This window comes from Ursus maritimus, unplaced genomic scaffold (assembly GCF_017311325.1).
Source record: "Ursus maritimus isolate PB19 unplaced genomic scaffold, ASM1731132v1 scaffold_25, whole genome shotgun sequence".
Lineage (NCBI taxonomy): Eukaryota > Metazoa > Chordata > Mammalia > Carnivora > Ursidae > Ursus > Ursus maritimus.
The window spans coordinates 31,054,024-31,077,212 of record NW_024425008.1 but is presented as its reverse complement, the minus strand read 5'-3'; the positions used below and the strand labels follow the sequence as shown (position 1 = coordinate 31,077,212).

Below are 23,189 nucleotides of genomic sequence, written 5' to 3'. Positions count from 1 at the left end.
CTCCAGGTCCTACCAGATAGCCGACTGAATTTACCTGGAAGTAATATGCTCCTATGTTGTGCTGATTAATGTTTTTATTTGAACCTCTAGTTGAGCTTTGCTGTTGCCTTAGAAAACATAAACAGAAAAGTGAAAAGCTTTCTTGTCAGTCATGTTGAAAAGTAACCAGCAGGAAAAAAAAAATAGATTTTTAAGAAATGGAACAGATCAGAAGACTCTGCTTTAGTTTCTCATATCTCCGTTCTCCAGTGCAGAAAAGATCTGCAGTCTGTTGGGATCTCTTCTGCCTGTGAGGGGATTGGAGGGACGCTACCAGAAGGGACACAGGACCCACAGTCGTAAGGAATTTTTGGTTGCTCTTGTGTTTTAGTTTTTACTGCCCTAGTTGCTAAGAGGTCTTTCATAAAGATTTTTTCCTAAACCCTGTTGCATATGATTAGAGTTTTTCCTTTCCTCTGTAACAGGGACTGGTACCCTTGATGTGTTTTAGCAGAATTTTCTCCTACATAAAATTTGAAACACACACACACATGCACTCAACACTCAGGATTCTCTCAATTGACATATTACTAGTATTACGATTTTACTACAGGCACCTGCCCTGTAGGAGTCAACTTAGCAGCAGGATGAACTATGAAGGCACCTTGAGTCTCCTTCCTGCAAGGTTGGTTCCTCTAGGTTCTCTTGGCTGGGGAGCCTTTTTCCATGCTTTTCAAAGGCCTCTTTGGATTAAAATGAATTCCTGGTATAAATACCTGGTCTATTCCTGATGCAGATTGGTTCTCTTTTTAGTGCCTGCCAGTATTCCAAAGTTTAAGGCCCTCCTCTAAAATACTCTGTAGTTCAAATTCTTATAATATTGGGGCCTCTTCTGCCATTTATAAAAACCTTCCACATAACTCTCAATGACAAAATTGTACCCTGCTTTCAAGGCCCAGATCAAATGACACTTTCCCTGAGTCCCTCGGTGAGAAGCCATCTCTTCCCATCTTCTAGACTCCAGTGGCTCTCTTTCTTCACCCTCCTTATGACAAGGATTATTTGCTCCCTTTCGTTATAGTTAGTATAGTAATACTCATACTACTTCTCCCTTTTGACAGAAAAATAGCAGTCTTATCTTTGCTTTGTTTTGACCCTAGTTAGTATTAAATAAATATTTTATCAACATTTGAAATTGTAATTAAATGACTTGAATGATTTTATTTTGTCAGATATTCAGTTTATATTTCAGTTATGCTTCAAATATCTATAGGAGACTCTGTCAGTCAGATGTAGAGCCAGATTTTCTACCTCAGAAGAGGGAGGAAAAAATTGTAGAGAGGAATTAACATGGAATTTGGAGTCAGGAGACTAGATTCAACACCCACCTCAATCACTTCACTGCTTTCACAATCAAGTCACTGCTTTAGAACAATTGGTATGTCACTGGGCTCCTTCCCCGGTAGCATAAAGATCTGTAGCAAAAGTCACTTAAGACTTAATTTAAGATTTAGCTCATTAGAAAGAGAGAAGTGGAGAAAAGACTGTGGATTTTTGAGTAGTAGTGGATGGTATAGGGATGGAGTCTTGGACTTTCAAAGCCCTTCAAGGTGGTACTGGCTGGGGAAGGGAGGTCTAGCTGTGTTGGGTAGGATGAGTGTGCAAAGCCCACGGGGTTCACAACAGAAAGAAGATGGTGGAGTTGGGGAGGGAAGCCATACATATATACTTTACTCTTTAACTCTTTGCAATCTTGCCCCAAACCTACCTAGTCTCAGATATAGCTCTCTTTCACTTCTTGCTTCCAAGGAACTTGCTCTCTTAGGAACTCCTTTGCTGAATTAATGAATGGGGCTGTTTCTAATAAACCATAACCAGCACTTAAATGAGCCTCACATTAGTAACAGAGGATCGCCTTCAAAGAGAGCATAAAAGTTCTAACACTATCGACAGTCACCTCTGTGGAGAGAGGAAATAAAACCAAGATCCCATTGCATTGGGCATCACAACTTCACGAGCAGCACCTCCTTGTTTCAGGAAGACATTGAGACCCAGCTTTCTCATGAAAGCTGTTCCTTTACCCTCAATCTGCCTCTCAATGGGAGGTGCACTCCCCTTCAGGATCAAGATGTGTAAAGAACATGGGATTTGGAGTCAGTAGACCTGGCTTTGGGTACATATATATGCTGTAAACTTTAGGTTACTCAGTTTTCCTCTCTGATGTGGAAAGAGATGTAATACCTACCTTATCACTAGATGAGAAGCAGGTTCAGATGAAATTCTGTATTTGTATAGGCGTGTGTATGTAGCCCCTTCATTTTTTCTAAAGCAACATAAAGAATTCTTCCCTACTGCCAAGTTATTTCAAAAGGTACATCTTGCCATGGGTGAGAATCAGAGCTGTGTCGTGGTCTAATGGCTCTTCTGCTTACTAGCATGAGCAGTTCCCTCCACCTCTTAGCACCCTACTTTCCTCTCTTGCGAAATGGTCAAGAGTATCAGTTGTCCAGAGAAGGTAGTTATTTGAAATAGAATATGTGCAAGGTAGACATAGGACTGGTGAGTTACCATTCTGCTATTTCCAATTCTATCTATTTCAGTTCTTCTAGCAGGATTTAAAATCCACAGTAGTTTTCCTGGTGCCATGTTTGAACATGGTGAGTCTGGTTGAAAGAAGTGATTTTGGAGTCACATAGATGTGGCTGCTTGCTGCAAGCTATGCAAGTTACAGAATACATTTATCTCAAAAGCAGAAGAACAATGTCACCTACCGCATAGGATTGCAATGAGGATTAAAGCAAGTTATGTAAATAAGTCATCGGGCATACTGTTTGGCACCTGGTGGGTACTCAATGAGTGTTAGTTATTTTCCTCTAGACTATAAATGTTGCTCTTCAGTTTTTACCCTCATCAAATCACATTTATTATACATTCCAAATAAGGCATGGTACTAAGGAGGTGCTTTAATAACAGGGTGCTAAGGGACCGTCAGGTTGGGATGAAGAATGGAGGAAGCCAGTTTTGTTTGCCTCATAATGAACAGTAGTGGTATCTCATCTCCTTGCCTTGGTCCTGAGCCTGCTGAGTCACTGTTCAGCCCCTTGGCCCCATGATCTCTGGCTGTGTCTACGGAACACAGCAAAGGCCACAAGAAACCAGTGCTAATAAATGGCAGATCATTTTGAGGGATTTTTGTTTGCGTTCCTGTGCTTGCTCTCCTGGTGAGATAGGAAACCTTTAATAAGACTTTTCCTAAATGATGCTGCATGTGAAATGTGGATTTCCCCCCTCTGTTCTCCTAACAAATGACCATTTCATGAGGTTTCTTTTCATTTTTTTTCTTCTTCTTTCCTGCTTCTCAGTGCATTCCACAAAGAGCTTATTCCTCTGCTGGTTACTGATTGATGGTTCTACTCTGTGTGCCCTTTAATTTTGCAATAAACCAACAAGGAGTTGAGACCACAAACTTAAAGAGAATTGACTTATTTATTTGACTGGATTCACTGGAGTAACAGGCAGATTTAGTCATTTCAGTGTGGTCCTGGGGAGGGCAGGAGGAGTCCATGAGCCCAAATGCTGTGTTGTAAATAACCAGACAGAGAAGAGCTTCCTTGTCCTCCCATTCCAAAGCAGCTGGCTGTTCATCTGCAGCCGTGATCCCTTTCTAGGCCTCGATCTGAACAGGAAATCTTCCACAAGACTTGCCCATAGCTCCAGGATTCTGAATTTAGTGGGACCTCAGATATGTGGGAATGGAAAGCCACTACCCACAGGTCCTGTGTTTCTGTTTTCAGAGGGCTTATCATGCCCCTTCAGCAATTGCCAGCATGCCTGCAAACCTGCCTGGGTTACCAGTCCTTCCAGGCCCGGCCTCTCAGCTGGATGATGTCAAGGACCAAGGACAAACCTCTGCCTCTCCACCTCCATTCTAGCTGTGTCTTCACTATAGATAGACCAGGGCCTCCATCACAAACACTGGCACTAATACACTTCAGGAATCAATTACCAAACATATGAAGAATCGACTGATTTTTTTTTCTTATTTAGTACCGCCATCGTATGGTGTAACCAGTCAGAAAATGAATGCAAACATCATTTCAAGTCGGAAAACAAGAATGAACTTTTTGAATGGCTCACATGGATCCTAAGTAAACTAAAGACAGTCCTTTTTGGGTTTTTAAACACATAGATGCCCCTATCATTTATATTTAAGGAGGGCAGTGCACCCAGGGCTGTTCCCCATGGGTTGAAGTGGAGCTGGAAAGATACAGGCCCACATGGGATTCGCCCCGGCTGCGAGCTCCTCCTCCAGATCCCAGTGCTGTTTGTGGTTCCACCACATGTAACCAGCTAACTGCCTATCCTCGTTCTGCTCTCAGGTGGCAACCTTTCTTCTGAAACTCTTGTCATCACATGTTAGCAGAAGTGAAAATATTAGCAGAGAGGTTAGCGGCCAAGACAGAAATAGAATCCAGGAGTCTGTGTCTTTTCTTTCGCCATACCTGCTGGAGCATGGTTCCTCCCCGCACTGAAGACTCAGTGTTTCCAGCTCCACCAAACAGCATTCTAACAGTCGACTGGGTTCTTCTTGCTACTGAAAGTTTGTCTTATTCTTCACATTTTGTACAGTTTTCCTTTACATGTGATTTTGCTTTAAATCACATGGCACTTGGTCCATCCAATCTCAGCAAATGCCATGCTCTGAGGAAATTAATCCACAAATATCCATGAGGCTATGAGTGTTTGTGTCAAGAAGCTTTGATGTGGTAGAGTCAGCGTGCACTGGAGGTGAAGACAGACCTGGTTTGAATCTGGTTCTGCCACATGCTAGCTATTCCATCTCTGAAAATGGCTCAACTCCTCTGAGCCTCAGTTTCCTCATCTTCAAAACCAGGATAATAACATTTGCCTCACTGAAGTGTGAGGATGAAATGAACTAATGTTTGTAAAGCACTTGGTACAGGCTTGGATCCATAGGAAGCAGGCATTAGTCTCCTCCCTTCTCCCTTCCCGCCATTAGAATGGGGACAGGGAGGCAGAGACACATGAAATCTCAGAACATTTACACTGTAGGTAGAGAGGTAAGAATCACATACATGACACCGAGAAAAAAATCCTCGTCCTAAATTACTTGGGACCAATTGTCAAGTGAGAGCATTAGGAGCTGAGAGATGAGTTAGTTTCAGCTAGCATGGTGAGGAAAGACTTCATGGAAGAGGTGGCATTTGAACTGGTCCTGAAAGATGGAAGCTGGAAGAAGAGTAAAGGAGGACATTTCAGCCTTGGCGTGGGGCACTTGGCATGGGAATGAGAGCAAGAGTGAGTGAACCATGAGAAACACAGAGAAGAATGAGAATGTCACAAGCGTCAGTGTTCCCACTGGAAAAAATGGAAGTGGGTAGAATAATAAGTAAAAAGCTGATCGGTGTTAGGTACCTGCTAGGTATTAGGCACTGTCTTAAGTGCTTTCTATGCCAACTCATTTATCCTCACAACAAGTGTAATTGTTCTCTCATTATGCAGTTGAAGAAAGTGAGGCATAGGGAGATGAAGTCATCTACCCGAAATTCTACAGCTGGGTGGTTGAGGAGCTGAGATAGAAACCCAGGAGTTCTGACTCCAGAGCCCACCCTCCTAACACACAAGAGCTGTTTCCCTCAAGAGGCAGTGAGGATCAGCTAAGGCCACTCTGAGAACCTTCTGAAAAGTATAAAGCATCATACACATGTAAAGTGCTGTCATTACTTTTGTTAATGACGTTAGATGAGGGGGGAACAAAATAGAGAAATGAAAATGACGGAGGAAAAATGACAGGATAGCAATCTTGTGCAGTTACAGTTAGCAGCTCATGCCCTCACCATCCCCTCTAGCAATTCAGAGGCCTGACACAACCTCATGCTTCCTCTTGGGACAGTGCTCCAGGTGGCCATTCCCAAGCCACCAGAGTAGCTATTGGAGACTAAAAACCTATTTGTCATCTGGCATTGAGGCTTGTGACTTGAGTGTGATCTGCCCTTGGCGAGGACATCATTTTATGGGCCTGTAGCACATGATGGGGATTGGCTTATTAGTGACCACGATCAAGATCTCCACTCCAAGGGCATTGCCGTGAAAGGAGGCCCATCCTCACTCGCCATGTAAATATTTAGCCATTTTAATGTATTTGTTCTGGGCCTATTCTTCTTCTGTCTCTTATGTTGACTCTGTTTAATTGTAGGTTTTTATTGTTTGTGGATATTGATGTCATTTATTTAAGTTTGGATATAGACAGATAGCTTCAGCTCCCAACCCCCCCCTCCTTAAAACAACAGCAACAACAACAACGCTTTACACAGTATCCCTTCTTTGAGGATATCAAATAAATAGCTTTTGTTCAAAGGCTTCTCTGATGAGGTTGGTGTCTTGGAAATTTGTTCCTAGGCAGGTGTTTTGGCCTCCTTTTGAACAGGTTGTGAATGATCTTTGCTTTCATTTTATGCTACAGATTCACTTTGGAGATAGAATTGGATGCATGCACCCAGTTTCTGAGTTCAGAGAGCGCTGGAATGCCATTTGCCTGAGTGGCATAGAGATACTGAAGTCAGATTAGTGTTGGCTTGTCCTCCTTTGGAGGTTTTTCAGAGGCGGGGTGAGATCAGAGGCCTGTCTGGGCTTCAGCTCCTCCCCACTATAAGCCACTATAAGTTTGGCTGGGGCTAGAGAAAAGCAAAGTCGGTGTTTATCAGGCTGGACTCCCCCAAGAGCCGTATTTTCAGACCCCTGGGGAGCAAGTGACTCAACAGAACTATTTTCTTGGTCTCAAATGAGTCTAAGGAGGGGAAATCAGTCAGTAGTAGCCGCCTGTAATGGACTCATCACAAAGCTGTGTCTTTCTAACCATCCTTGCAAATCAAAAGTAGGGGAATCCCCAGAACCCAGGAGTACACGTGAATAGAAAGCACCATCAAGTAACAAAAACACCTAAAAAGGTCAGCAGAAACTCAGGGGGCTGTTGGAAATTCACCTCCCCTGCCTTTCTGTAGGGCTCAGTGGGCAGTAAGGGAGTGGGCTAGGACAACCAAACAAACCCAAGAGCGACTCGGCCACAAGAAATGTACAGTGCAGTGAAGGCTGGTAGGAAGGTTTCTTCCGCATCTTCGAACCTCAGAGTCATCCAGCAATTGGCCTTGTTCATTTCCAAGCCCCAGCTGGCCAGAGACCTATTTGATCCCATGCTAAGGGCAAAATCGCACGCGGTTGGGGAATGCACCATTTGAGGCCGCTGTGAACACGCTGTTGCAGTTCACCAATGGTGCATGTTATTTCCTGCAACAAGCTGAAGATCACTGACAGGATGTCGCCCAGGTTGGGTTGCAGGTGGAAACAGCACACCAGGCTGCTGTTTGTGGCCTCATTACAACTGTCACCCCATTTGAGACCCGGAACCAGCATGTGTTAACCTCAGCCCCATTGGAGCAGTGGAACAGCATGTTGATAGTGGAACCGGACCTTTCACACCTACGCAGTGGCTGCCACCCCAGGGTTTCCACCGCATCCCCTTGCATGTACACCCCTGGAGAAGTAGGCCAAAGAGAAAGCCACCCTACTGTGCTACAGTTTTCTTGTATCTTTATTTTGACCAAATGGCAGACACAGTTTTACTTCCGTTCATCTCCTCTGAACTCCATGGTCTAGACGATGGCTAACATGAGACAGAAGCAGTAGGGTTATCAACCTCTGTGTGATTGAGTGTGTGTGTGTGTGTGTGTGTGTGTGTGTGTGTGTGCGCGCGCGCACACACAAAGCTGTGGAGATTCATTTCTCTTCCTCCATCTCCATGGCCTCATACTGAGCCAGTATCTTCCTCAGGGACTCTCCTACTTTAGAGACTCTCCTCCTAGGCAATGTTTCTTGAACATTGCCTGTGAATTTCCACAGTGAAACCTACAAAAGAGATCTTTTCCTCCAGGTTCATATTAAGAGATGTGAATTTTTATCAGGATTTGAAAGTAGTCTCACCATAAATACAAAATTATTTGAAATTGTGTCTTTCATTCTTTTTTTTCCTTCTCTCTTCTTCAGCTACTACCAATTGGTTCTGTGTAAAATGGATTTCTTGAGGGTGGAGATAATGAGAATCAATGATAAGGTGGAATTTTAAGTATAACACTCATCCCGATGAGAACTGAAATGTATAGCATTTTTCATAGCAGCCTGCTACATTTACAGCCATAATATATTCATTTTCTTTATACCTTTTATGGACTTAACACTTTTTTTTTTAAAGATTTTATTTATTTATTCAACAGAGATAGAGACAGCCATCGAGAGAGGGAACACAAGCAGGGGGAGTGGGAGAGGAAGAAGCAGGCTCATAGCGGAGGAGCCTGATGTGGGGCTTGATCCCACAATGCCGGGATCACGCCCTGAGCCGAAGGCAGATGCTTAACCGCTGTGCCACCCAGGCGCCCCAACACTTTTTTTTTTTTTTTTTTGACTCAACACTTTTTAGGTTCAGAGAAGGTAGGAGCATTTTCCAGGATTGCCCAGCAGGCTAGTGACAGAGCCAGAAATACGAGGCAGGATGCCTGATTCCCACAACAGTGTTTTCTTCAAGCCAAATTGAAGTTTGGTCCTTTTACCACAAATATTTTGAAAGGAAAATCCCCCACAGCCTTTCAGATTTTCCCAGAAAACAATTGTCATACAGACTTTCAAGCAGGCTGGAATACCAAAACCTTATCAGTTCTTTATTTTCGAACTGACAGTTGATATTCTCTGGGCTGAAGCTAAAGAAAAATGGTTATTTTTTCATAATGGAATGATTTATAATTTTCCAGACCTTGGCAAAATTAAGCCAGTGAATAGTAAAACCAGAACTGTGACTCTCAGACTCTAAAATATTTGGTCTGACTTTTCCTCACAACAAATACTGGATATGTCTTTTCAAAGCTGGAAGTGACAGGAAGGGGTTGGGATGGGGAGAGTCAGGGGAGAGGCATGTGTCTGTGAGTGTGGGCCTCTTGGCCTCTCCTAGGGGGACTCCTCTATTCCTGCACTGCACCCAGAGCTGCCCCTGCCCTCGTGCCCTCCCCCCCTCGTGCCCTCTCCTACTTTCTTTTGGGGGCAGGGGGTCGCCTCCCCATTTCCCTCTCACTCCCAGCTCCTGTACAGCAGAATGGGTTGGGGCAGACACCGTCATGGTTGGGAATCAAGAGGAGAGTACGGTGAAAACCACTCCAGGGCCTTTCTCCCAAGCCTTGGTGATGAAAGGACTCAATGAACCTTAACAATTCTCACAGGAAAATTCCGGCCTCTGTCTTCTTAAAAGCAGGACATTTAGCAACCCTTAATAGAGCCAGGATTAAAACCCAGAATTTCTGACTTATCCAAGGCCTGTGTTTAGATAGAAAGGCTCAATCACTGTGCTATCTGGCAATTAGGATCATTTTAGATACCAAAAATAACAGTATAAAAAAGTGCATCTTGGGCAGATAGACCATTTTTAATACAAAAAGAAGAAAAAATTAACTATGACTTCAGAACCTATGAAAAGCAGAGCCCTGTCATTTTGAGAGTGCTAGATTTGGTGGCGGGCAGGCAGCTTGTGAGCATAGGAAGGCCCCAGTTTCTCTCTCCATCGCTCGGATGATGCCCTTTCTCTGGCTGACCAGGTTATCTGGTGCACTGCCTGTTCACTTGAATAACCAGGAGTATTAGGACCATCTCTGCACCTAGCACTACAGGCCCAATTAAAGTGATTTTGAAACTTGTCTGATTCTCTGTGTTAGATTGTAGCAGGTTTCTGACAGGGAGTGGGTGGGAGGAGGAAGTGGGTGTTTTTATGGGCATAGAAATGCTCCAGAAGGGGCCTCACAATTCCTCTAGCCCAGCCTCCCCCTTAAACTCTTGTACATAGACATGAGTTCCATGAAGAGCTTTAGATTCCAGGCCTTCTGTGGGCCTCGGAACTGACATGCCACATGCATCTGGGGCCACTGAAAACCACCAAAAAATTGGCAGAGTTCGACTCAGATTGCCTCAAATGCTTAGCTCTTTTGTAGAAGCCTCAGCTACTTACCTACTTGACTTATGGTTATTTCGTAGCAGCAGAGTCCAAAAGGACTCTTGTCACAAGATTGGGCTTGTTACAATGTAGCACTTTGATAATCTTCTAATTTCTGGATGTTGAACATAATGAACAAAGAAATCTATAGATCAAAATCTCTGGACCAGGACGTGCAGGCCTGGAGAAGTCCCCCATCCTAGCGTCTGAGCTGAGAGCTCCTCTCCCCTCTCGTCTGTCCACTGCTGCCTTAAGAGGAAGAGTCCGTCTTCTTATCTGAGCTGCTGACCTCAGGCGGGTGACTCTAGTTCACCTGGTGGAAAGTGGGACTTAGAAATTTTGCCTCTCACTTGCCCCCACAAAAAGTTGAATGAGAGCATGTGCCATATATTTAGGTCCTTAAAAAAATCTGACTTGTAAATATTGAGTTATTGTTTTGCTGACCATGAGTATTTCTTCTGCTGACCAAAGAGGGCCAGATATTCCATTCCAACCTATTCTGTCCCTGGCTTACCGTAAAGTCCTTCTTCTCTGTCACCTTCCAAGAGTCAAATAAAAGGAGCTTCTTCTGCCAAAGGCTGTGCCTTTAGATCTGACAGTTCTCCACCCTGATTTCACCCGGGCTGTCCCTTTTTCTCTTCTGTCTCCCATTTTCCAGTATTCACCATGGGGCTGGAATATACTAGTGGCTTCTGCTGGAGGCCCCAGCAGAAATACTTCCAATACTTCACTGTAGGGTGGATCAGACTAGACATATGATGGCCTCTAAGGTAGAAAGTGTTCTGGACCAGAGCAAGAAGGATAAGTAGGATGTGGGGGTGGAGTACAGCATAGATATAGTCTGGTCATAGCATAGCCAAAGAAAGAGATGGGTCAACTGAGGGCAAGTGGTCTACACTGGACACAGAGACTCATAGAGAGGCAGGCTTAATTGCCCAGTGGACTCTAGCTCCCCAACCCCCTGACACTTGGGGCGGGTGGTTCTAATCAGTTTATTCTGCTCCTACCTTCTTGTCTCCAGTTATTTGCTCTCTTAAACTATTTTTTTTATACTTAATGGAAATGAGTCATATTTCTGTTTGTGTATTAGTTGGCTTTTTCATCCACAGGACCCTGTCTTCTGACCAAAATGGCATTCCTTCCCATCCATCTGTCTTTTCAGTTCACCTGGTCTTTAACTGGTTCCTGTCTGTCCACTTTTTTTTCTCTAAGTCCTGTACTCTGTGAAAGCAGGGCTAACTGGGTTATTTATGAATATGTACCCTGAAGTTTCTTCTTTTTTAAAGAGCTTTATTGTGCCCTTGAAGTGAGCATAGACACTATACACAGAAAGGTTGAGTAGGATGCACTTAAAGAAAGCCAGATAATGCAAGAGAAAACTTGGAACCCAGGGACATGGTCTTTGGAGGGAGAAGTCTCACCCCAGTGTTGCCTTGGGAGAGGAGCACTAAAAATTAGACTCAAGGTCTATGTGGCATGACATGATAAGAGGGGCCATTTGCAAGTCAAGTGTACCTGAAGCATCCTACATCCCATAGGGCAGTACGGAGAAGCCCTGGGAGTAAGTGGTCTCTCTCTATATGGAGTTGAGTGGAGACAATAGTTACTTTATCTGACTTACAAAGCCTCCTCTTCCCAGTAGATGGATGGTGTTCTCCTTCCCGAAGAATAAACTTTAAGCTAGACTCCGTCTCCTCCTGGCTTCAGATGTCATCATGACCATTAAAACAAACAAACAAACAAACAAACAAAACCCAACATGTCTTCTCCTTAGTCCAAGAGTCCTATTCTGGCCTTTGGATTTGTAGTTAATGGAGGGTAGGTGTGGTGGGAGTGGTATGTTTTCAATAAGCCATACTTTTAGAGAAATGGCAAAAATAGTTGATGTCATTTCATTTAAATTACCATCGCTTTTTGAACATATCAGCATTTGTTCTTTGTCAGCAATGGGCTATATGTTATACAAAAGGGAATCGGGTATGTTTTCTATCTAAAAAGGAAGGTACCAGTCTGCAAAGGATAACTAAAGACAACGATGAGTGGTAACATTTCAGCATTTAGCACTGGTCAGGCACTAATGCTAGAGATCTTATGTGCATTATCCAGTTTCATGAAACCCTGTGAGTTCAGTATTATCATACCAGAGAGAGATGAGACTTGCCTAATGTCATATAGCTAGTAAGTGGTGGAGCCCCGGATCTTAACTCTGGTCTCTCTGACTCCCAAGCACTCACCCTAACTACTGCGCAAACTGCTTTCCCACAAAGAGAGCACCAAGCGTCAGAGGCCCCAATCTTTCCAATGGAGCAAAGTGGCACGGAAGCCCTTCTGAAGTGTCAGTCAGAATAAATTTTCAGAAACCAGGTAGTGTTAAGACTCTGTTTATGATGTGTAATAGTATTTTATAGGTTATTTTAAGGGTGTAGTTTTCAGGTCTCCAGAGGACAACAGATCTGTAGGGTTCTGCCCAAGCCGTGGTTATTTGTCAGCGATACTATTTGAAAATATTTCCATTCTATCATTTTGCCGAACACGGGTTTAAAAAACCACAACAGTTTAGTAAGATGGTGTGATTAGCAAAGCCCCGAGTTTAGTTTCTATGTGTCCTTCAGTGATTTGGCTTTCGGGTGCATAATACAAAGGGAGAGGATTATTAGCAAAACCACTCTTGCCTTTGGTGAGTGAAATGTCTTCTTCTCCACCTCATCTTCCATTGGAGGTAGAAATGGGGCTGAGAACCTTCTAAAAGGGACATCTGGAATTTGGTTTGAGGTTCTATAGGACATAACTTTATTAGTTCTATATAATACAACCATCATCTCAGGACAAGTTTCCATGAAGGACCAGCATAATAATAATAAAATTGAAGGGGGAAAATGATCTGAATATTTTAGTAAATGGCTCATCTCTTAACTTACAAGTTTCTAGAGAAGACATACAGAGCCTTTACCTCTTCATTTCCGCCTGTGTATATGGTGACAGGCCTTGCATGCTAAGTATTCAATACATTTTTTTCCATACTATCATTACCGTATCATTAGAGTTCTTTCATTTTTACCAAGCCGTCTTTTAGAAGAATCCTCTAATAAAGTGAACTTTCCTATTTTGATCTCCCAGAAGCTTCACATTTTAAAAACTAGGACAGACAGATACATTGTTTTGTTCACTGGTAAATAAAGCACATAGTATTTTCAGAGTAATACCAGTACATTATTGGCCTGCCTTTAAATGATTGCTACCTTTTTCTTATTGAGACTTTTGCACAAATTCCTAGCCATTGGATAAAACTTAAGAAGGACTAAGATTGGTAGAAATGATCAGATCCTGAAGTATATCCTAATGTAGAAAATTGTGGTTTAGTGTTCTCCTGTTAGATTCAATTGTCTGAAGCACATGGATTTTACTATATAATATATATATATATATATATTTGTTATTGGTGTTATTTTCTTCAGAACTATGCTATATACATTATATATATATATATATATATATATAATGTATATAGCATCGTTCTGAAGAAAATAACACCAATAACAATGGTTTCCATTTATTGACTATTTACTATGTGCCAGACATTATGTTAGGTGCCTCACATTGATTATCTCCGTTAATTCTCGTAACAGTTCTTTTTTTATTATTTTTTTAAGATTTTATTTATTTATCTGACAGAGATAGAGACAGCCAGCGAGAGAGGGAACACAAGCAGGGGGAGTGGGAGAGGAAGAAGCAGGCTCCCAGTGGAAGAGCCTGATGTGGGGCTCAATCCCATAACGCCGGGATCACGCCCTGAGCCGAAGGCAGACGCTTAACCGCTGTGCCACCCAGGCACTCCCTCTCGTAACAGTTCTGTAAGATGGGTGTGATTTTTACCTATGAGCAAATGAAGCTACTTAACTCAAAAGTTAAGTAACTGTCCCAGGGTGCGCAGTGTCAGAGTCAGAATTCGAACCCGGTTTAATTAAACTCCAAAGCCCATGCCCTATGTTATAAAGAGAGAAATGAACGTAATTTTTATTCATACTCCTAAACATGAACATTTGTTCTTGAAAGAGCGGCTGTTATTCGACTCTGCAAAGCCATTGTAATTGAAGACACATGGCAGGTGATTCCTACCAGTCCAGATGAAAAGGAGCAATGCAGAAGAGTGAGAGTAGATGTGCAGATACTGAGCAGAGTGCTGGCAGGAGCTGACCATCACTTCAGAGTAGCTGGAGACTCATAAGCCTAGGTCACACACAGAGACCTTGCAAAGGTTGTCTTTGCTAATAGAGTGCGTCATTTCTTTGCCTGACCTTGCCAACATGCTCCCCTCTCAGCCCTCAATTAAGCCGCCGTTGGTAGAGGATTTATCACATGTGCCTGGTTCGTTCAAGAGACAGTGACAGAGGTATGGCTGAAAATAAAGGATAGAGACAGTTTCCATTTCTGTTCAAATTCGGGTGGCAGCAAAACCATAGCTGACCCTCGGGACAGACCAAGACATTCCAACTAGATGCTTATTCCAGTTGCTAAGTGCCTAGTACCGTTTTCAGAAGGGACGTTTCCTCTGAGTGACCAAGATGCTCACAGTTTTCCACATGATGGGAACACCCAAACCTTGGGAAACCTTGGGTGTTAGTCAATGTAATGTTCCAGGAGAGAATCTGTATTTTATTCCTCCTTTGGGCTTTCAAACAATATAGTAAATTTTATAAAGGAAGGTTTTTAAGGAAAAGAATAGTTTCTTGATTGAATCAAATGCCACGGTGTGGCAGTGGATCATAGGAATTTTAAGTGTTATGAACCGTATTTTGTATAGGTAGGATTATATTAATTTGTGTTTTAAATGCATAGTGAGACTGGAATGTTTTTGTTGGCATTCAACGAATCTCAAAGAACAGTGTTGTTCCTTTCCAGATGAATCTTATTACAGTTTCACAAATTTGGAAATAAAACTCTGACTCTGAGTTAATAAGGAAGAAGCCACAGGCATCCCAATTTTAAATTATTGCTTTTATTTAGCACTAGCAATATCTTGGGCTGTGGATATAATCCTAAAATTTGAAGTTTGATCAAATGTGTTCATATGCATCTTAATTCTCTGGTTAGCCTTCTATTATTTAGCTAATATGACAACACCTCTCAGTCCCAATTTACTCAGCATTTAGAAGGAACTGATTGGTGGTTTAAACTCTAAAAGAAGCCTGTTTCCCCTTTTCTGTGTTTTGAATGACTTATAGGTTTTGCCAGATATTCTGGCCTGCAGGTAAAACTGATGAAAGTCAGAACTGGGGTTTTCCTACCTATGTGCTTATCAGTCCTCCCCTGAACCACAGTCTGTTCTTTTGAGAGCTCTAATAATTAATTTGTCTCTTTCTTCTCCCTTCCCCCACCTTCTCCCTGTCTGTTCACAGGTTATCTTGACGAATCAAATTACAACGCATCTAAGCAGAGGCCTAGCTTCTCAGGCAGACCTGGTGTCTCCAGCTGATGATTTGTCCCTGTCTGAAGGTAAGGGATCTGTCCTAGAGGGGCCGAAACTTGACACTGACATATAGCCCCACCGCCTCTCCTCTCTGCCTCTCTGCCCCCTGTTGCGCTGGGAGACTGGGCTGAGAGGCCCTGGCCAGTGAACCCAGCCGGATCCTGGCAATTTAGGCTTAGCCGGCTTCCCTGCCATCTGATTCCTTGTATTTGGAGAGGCTCTTGCCCTGTCTCTATAGGCCAGCTTCCTTTTCCATCTGAGTGAGTCACCCTCACAGACACCCATTACCTCCACCTTGAAGCCTGTCACACCTCCATAGGCTGATTTGGGGTCCTTCGGATAAGGGCTGGCCAACTGCTAAGTGACTTGATTTTTGAGACCGATGCTCACAGGTTGGCTTTACTGGTGGTCCCATAGCAACTCAACCTTTTGTTTGTGCTGGGTGTTTCTGGACTGGCTTAAAGTGTACAGCCGTGTCGCGTGCTGGAGGTGTGGCATTCCCGACCAGCTTTACAGAAGAGTTAAGAGAAACTCTCCACGTTGGTAAATCTGCAAAATTTTCTTCACCCTCCCATGCTAGCAAAGGTCAGGTTGGCTATGGTTTGCGTAGCTAGGGGAATTACGCCACTGAGCCAGTGGGTGGTTTCTAGCTTTATTGAAAGTTCTTATGTGACATTTCTGAGTTCTGCTAGCTGTGGGCTGGATAAATGTGCGTAGCTGTGACAGACCCCTCTGCACTTCCATTTTCTGAGAAGTGTTCATGAGTGAGCAGATGGGACTTGTACGCCTAGAAAGGCTTCTGACTGCCCATGTGGTCTTCCATGGATTGCCCACAGTTCACGGACTCAAAAATCGGAAGGACCACAGCCCTGCTTCTTGGTGGTGTTTTTCAGAGAGAAAAACTACTTATTCATAAAAATTGTATAATGCTCTGTGTCCCCTATTTCCACATTCAGTGATACGTCACCCCTCCCATCATCACCTGAACTGAAAACCCAAATCTTTACTATTCCTTCCTCCCTGCACTCCTATCATCCAGGCTTCTTGGTTCTTCTTTCCAAATATATTCTTCCTGGGGCGCCTGGGTGGCTCAGTCGTTAAGCGTCTGCCTTCGGCTCAGGGCATGATCTTGGTGTTCTGGGATCGAGCCCCGCATCAGGCTCCTCCACTAGGAGCCTGCTCCTTCCTCTCCCACTGCCCCTGCTTGTGTTCCCTCTCTCGCTGGCTGTCTCTATCTCTGTCAAATAAATAAATCAAATCTTTAAAAAAAAAAAAAAACACAAATATATTCTTCCTCTGCCCCCTCTTCTTTGTAATTAAAAAATAATATCTATGGATATTACACATTTTTTAAATAGGCTTCACGCCCAGTGTGGGGCTTGAATTCAAGACACTGAAATCAAGAGTGGCATGCTCTACCGACTGAGCCAGCCAGGTGCCTCCTCTTTGTGATTTGTATTGTGATCAGCTGACTTATTAAACTCACAGTTGGATTATTTTTATAAATTCCAAAATGGCCTTCCCAACTCCAGCCTCTCTACCATCTTCATCCTGCCACCACCAAATGAAACTCTCCGGATCTGGCTTCGTTTTACTTGTCACCCTCCTACTCAAAAGTCTGGGAACCGTAGGAGCCCATTTTCTGAGAATGGGCTAAGATCAATAAGCTGCTTTTAAAATATTCAGGAATTTGTGATTTGTCAGCCTGAAATCACCCAGGGTAGAAATATTTACACCATGAGAATCTACACATGCTAAAAATCAGGATTTTTTTTTTCTTTTCTTTTGTGTGCATCAGTTTCCAAAACACCACCAGAGACAGTGCTTCCTCACTCCTCACAGTCTGCCCTGTCCTTCCCGTTCCCCTTGGTTCTTGCCAGTGCCTCGTGGGAAGCTCCCACATCAAGCATGCCGACTTTCTGCCTGCCACTTCCCACTCCTACCCCATGCTGCTGCAGAGACAGCTCGTCCTATCTAGAATAGCATTTCCCTTTTTTACTTCTACTGCTTCCTTTCTTCCCAAATCCTCCGACTCAAGCAAGGTTTATTTAAAGACCACCGCTTCCCACAAAACCTCCTTGTTTGTTCCAGTCTGCACTGGTCTCGCTCCCTCTTCCTCCTCTGTGGCCCTTCTACCTGCTCTGCTTTATAAAGAAAAGGTCCAGGAAAATTAATTTAACTTTTCATGGTTTCCTGACTAGATTGGCAGATTTTTTTAAGGGCACAGGCTAGCTTGTATTCTTTTTGTATCCTGAGTGAGTAGCAAAGTTCTAGGCACAAAGTAGGCAGTAAATAAATGCTAAATGGATACCATAGTAAATACTTTGTAAACAGTAGCTGTGAGATTCACTTTTTAAAAATTGGTGTAATTATTTCATGCACACATACACACACACTCATTTATTCAGCTTTGAGGAGGAAAAAAATGTCTTATTTCCTTATTTAAAAACCAATAAATAATAGCACTTTGCTTTGTCTTGGCTTCCTGGCTTATCTTAAGCAAAGAAGAGGAACAGAACAAATACAGAGGAAATTGTTTTGGGGCTCCAGTGTAACCGCTTCCAGAAAATGGTTAAGTTGTATTCATGACAAGGGGAGACTTATCAGCTCATCCTTAGATAACTTTTTTAAATTATGAAATCCTAGGGAGAATGGAAACAGTTGATTTTTCTAGATCTTTCCTTTGTATAGCTGAGCAGATAAAGAAGCTATAGAAATATTTTTCCTGAAGTCTATAATGAAGTTCCTTACCAGTGAACTAAAATGGACAATTTTCTTAAAGCATTTATACCTATTCAGATACATTGCAATGATTGTTAATGCCACTGTGGTTAATACATATAAATTACTTTGTTGTTTTCAGAATCCATTGTATCAACTTTGCTATTGTGTTATTAGCCCTGTGACCTTGGGCAGGTCTTTCAATGACTTTGAGCCTTAGGTGTTTTTTTTCTATAAAATGACAGGTTGGAAATATAAGATTGCTAAAGTCTTTTCTCACTCTACCATTGTGAGATCATGATATGGGTCCGAAAATCAGGAGCATTCGCTTGTTGATGGGGTTTTAAAATTCTGATTTATAGAGTGGGGTGAATGGCCTTGCATTTTCCTAGATTAAGCATGATAGAAAGGATCTTCAGGAGTCTTAGCACTGATACTTCGGCATACCTGTAAGAGCCTCCTTGCCCCACATTGCTATCTCCTCACGCTGTAAACCATTCTGGTCTTGTCTGTCTCTTGCTCTCTCTGCCTCTTTCCCACACGGGCGTATACACAAGAAGACACGTGTGCAAACCAGTGAGAGTGAGAAACACACTGATGGGGTGAGCTCCAGGTCCACCCTGTCGTGTAATAGATTTCAGCTGCAGAGCAGAGGGCACAGCTTAAACAGTGCTCCCTTGAAAACAGTTGTGGGGTGAGAACAAGCAGCCAAGAGCAGCCAGCAATAAAATGATCTGAGTTGACCTAAGGGAAATACCCAGCAGGGGCCAATTCAGGGAAATGAAGTCCCTTCTGCTCTGATGCAGAGCAGGGAATACAAGTGACCTGGCCCAACGGAGAGATCTCTTCCACCCCAGCGGATCCTGTACTATTAATATCTGCCAGCTGCAGGCCCAGAGCTTCCCCCTGCTGAGATCAAAAGAGCCCCTATCTTAGCTGGAACAAGGTCATCTTCACAGAGCTGTAAAAGTGAGCTCTGGCTGGCTGCAGGGACCTCTTTGGGGGAGGAGAAGTCAGGGGATGGGGGGGTGCTCTCTCACGCTCCTTTAATCTCGGCTGACCAGCTGTTGCCCTCCCAGTGTTTGTAAAGTTGCGAGTTCTTTGTTTTTGTGTTGCTAGTTTTTTTTTTTTTTTCCTTATTAAAGTTTATGGCTGGGTTGTTGCTTGGATGATGTAGGCCATGTTCACTGCTTGGGTCCATGGTCTGATTCCCTTCATCGGAGTTTCATTCCACTGTTGGATTATCCAGCTCCCAGGTAGGAGAGCCAAAGAAGAGAGAAGTGGACCCCAGAGGTCAAGGACTTCCTCCACATTGCTCCTGCCCCATAGTTTTGTGCCTTGTGAAGGAATCAGAGGGCAAATAGAATTTTCCCTATTTCGTTGAAATAACTTCTCATAGTTGCAGTGTGCTTGTCAGTTTTCAGCCTGCTCTCACAAACATTATTTCATTTAGTGGGGAGAATGGAACCTTCAAGACTTATGCAAATTGACCAAAATTCACTGCCCTGTGAACCTAAGGGCAGAAATCCAGATTTCTGGTTTTAGAATCTACATTGTTCTTGACCAGGCACTGTGAATCAAAGTATTTTCTTCTTTAGTTTTTAGTTTTGTTGACAGAAACTCAGGCAACTAGATTATTACAAAGTTGAGTGACTGGTTATTGACTAGGTTGCTGTGACTGTTCTGTGGCCAAGGACATGTTCCTTAGATGCCCTTGCCAATTCTTCCTGGTGGTCATAGAAAATACTGAGGATGACTGAATCTCAGTCCTAGGGAATATCTCTTTTCCCCGTAGCGATCAGTAGAGAAAGGATCTAACAGTCCAGCTGGCCTAAGGCTCCATACCCTGTTCTGAAGTCACCTGGGATTTGGGCAGAAGGACTGGCTGGGCTTCTGTCCACACAAGCACAGTTGGTAGGTGAGGCTGACGTATGGTGACAGTGGGCCCTGTGCAAGATTGAAGCTCTGCTCAACCTACACCATTGGCTTTCTCTCCTCTGATGATTTAATGGAATAGCAGTCACTTCAGTGTGGCGACATGGCCCATTTCAGGAGCCCCAGATGGCTTCATGGAAAGGAAGACATTATTAGGCTGCCATCCTGGCATTTCCAGCACCTGCCATGTTAGTCTCCTTTTATCTGCATTAATAGTTTTTGATAGATAATAGCACTCAAAAACTAAAAATTAAAAGTGCATGGATGGGTAAAGGAAAGAACACAAGAGAAAAAGCAGTACTTACTAGAACCACGGGTGCTTTCTAGTTTTAGTAGTGGAAGCCTTTCTATTCCAGTTGAATTGATGGCTGATTTCATGTGCAAGAGAAAGTATTTTGGGATTCATACTCCTTAACAAACCATCCCTGCAAAAAGCTGGAGTCCATTTGAAAGATTATATGCAAGTGCATGGCTGGTGTCTCTTTTAAAATAAATTCAACAAGCAAGAGCAGCTCGGAATGGTGGGGGCGAATCAGGGACTCATGGTTGTGAAGAAAGCAGACTTCAAAGTGTGGTATGAATTTTCAAGTTTTATTTCCACTCTTGCTTTCCAGCTGGATCTGCTCTGGATTTACTGCAGGATGTTTGAAATTGTGGCTCCCTGCTAATCTCAGACAGTTGCTATGATCAATGGTTTCTTTCATTTCCGATAAAAAACACTGGTGTTTCTGCTTAAATTGTGTGTACTTTCAGCTTTATTATTGTAGTTGTAATTTATTGTCCAGCATTACCCAAATTTGTAATCCATTAACCACAGACTTTGGGGTGGGTTGGTCAAGTTAGCAGAGCTCTCTCCCCACTTTAGCTCCGAGGCCCTCCACAGCCCAGTCCAAAACTAAAAATGTCTGATGGTTTGTGTAGGACCATGTACAAGTGAGAATGGGTGCAACAACTTTAAAAATCCACCTCTCAGGGGTATGGTGCAGGTTGCTATAATTATTGCTTTGAAAACATAAAGTGTCACCACGTGACAATGAGGTTAATGTTAACAACTGTGATCAGCATTGTTGACCTTAACATCTCTATAGTATTTTTAAATGTCCTAAAATGATGAATCATTTAAACCACCTCAAACAACTGAAGCATGAAGGAGAGAAGGGAATTGCTCAAAGGCCACACAATAAGTGAGAAGTGGTAGTGCCAGGAACAGAAGTTAGAGCCCCTCCTGTGAATTTCTAGATTTGGCTACGGCTGCCTCTTAGGAGTTTTGGATAAAAATGTTTAAGTGCCCTGGTGACCTTTCGATTTCTAATTCCAAAGTCACGGACATATACCAACACATAACCTCACATGCTTCCATTCACAAGGGGCACATGCCTACCCATGCTCCACCCTCCCTAGTTTTCCAGAATCCATGGCACTTAGCTGGGTGTATATCACTTCCAGCAACTGTTCAGATGCCGTGAAAGGCCTAATTTATAGAAAAAGATTAAAAGCCCCCAAACCCTGTGTTGTTTAGCTAAAGAAAACCAACTTCTTATTATGTGAGGTAGGGGCAGCTAGAGTTGAGAGAGGGTGGGCAGAGTCTACAAGAGTCTGACAAGCTGTAAATCTCAAAAGGGAGAGGAACTTGTTGAAGATGTCCAGCAGGGAGACCAGGGGGTAATAGGATCAAGGCAGAGGGACCAACAGGAGAAAGGGAACATTGAAGTCAGCCACCAGGAAGTATTTCTTGGTCAGGAGCTCTGTTTTGCTAGCAGTAGTTTGCCAGAGAGAGACACATTTGAAGCATGAGGTGCATTACGATCAAATGAGACGAGAGAGAGCTTTCTTGGGGGTCAGTCTTTGAGGTGGTTCGTGGGAGGCCTGGGCTAGATGTTTTGAAAGTATTTTCCTCTTACCCTCAGACTTCTTCACTACTTAGGATTTACTGGCTAATTTCCTAGATCTGCACATGTTCCTGTTAACATCTCAGCATCACAAAGACAGAAGGGACGAGAATACCAAAGCCAGTTTTGTCAATTGTTTCAACTACAGAGATGACGGGGCCAAAAGCCCAAGAATGGGATGCCAAGAGGGGGTGTGATCCCAGAGGGCTTCAAGTCAGAAGGATTTTCTGAGACAAGATCCATGTTTACCATCATCAAAGAGAATTCAATACCAAATATGAGAGGCCTCTAGGTCAGAGATCATAAAGAAGGGATGAATGGCTGGTTTCTAGGAGTGGTGCCCAGAGAATAACTTGGTTTGCATTGTAATGTGGCATGAAAAACTTTCAGAATGCATTTGTGATGTTTACTAGGATTTGGGGAGGATTATAACAAGGTCTGGCAAGGTGGTTTAGCCCAAGGACAGTCCCGCTGAGCTCTGACCTAGGCTCAGATCTCTCTGAAGGCTTTGCTTTTCCTCATTTTTCTGATAAGCCGCTAAATAAATTCTAGTTGGATTAAGCTGCACTTCATTCAGTCATACTGACATTTCCTATGCAATAGNNNCATTCCTGCATATATTAGCATAGTTTTAGAGCTATGGCCCCTCCAAAAAAAACTTTTTGGCTAGTTGAAGAGACTTTCAAGTTCCTTCCAGCCGACGATTTTATGAGTTGTGGAGCCCCTACTATATGCACTATGTTAATGTTATAGGAAATCCAGAAATGAGCAAGGTATGGTCCTTGCCCACAAGATATTTACAGTGTAGATTGAGCATAGTTCTAAAGGAGAATATTATTAGGTCAAATGTGGGTGGTGCTTTCAGACAAGATGGTATGCACCAAAGCCTCCAGGATTTAGGAAGAAGAGCACATCTCTTTCAGCAGAGGGGAATCTGAATGGTCCAGGGAGGAAGATGTAAGAGACAGCCCTTGAGGGATAGATAGGATTTCAACAGGCAAAGAAGAGTAGAGATCAGGAAAATCTATGAACTAAGGCATTAAGTTCAAAATGGGCCATGTCCTGCCCTTATCTTTTGTCCTTCTCCCCCTTTCTGTTCTAGCCTCATAGCCCACTCTCCTGTTTCTCAAATTCACCGAAGTGTTTCTACTTC

General features: G+C 43.1%; 1 protein-coding gene across 11 annotated transcripts in view; it reads left to right on the top strand.

Annotated features, from left to right (window-relative positions):
* RAD51B (RAD51 paralog B) overlaps positions 1-23,189 on the top strand; it is a 677,123-nt gene that overhangs the window by 387,899 nt on the left and 266,035 nt on the right. For all 11 annotated transcript variants that reach the window (XM_008700443.2, XM_008700473.2, XM_008700456.2 and 8 more), the window contains one exon: positions 15,421-15,517. In XM_008700443.2, coding sequence (XP_008698665.1) covers positions 15,421-15,517 — 97 coding nt within the window. The remainder of the gene's footprint in view (positions 1-15,420; positions 15,518-23,189) is intronic.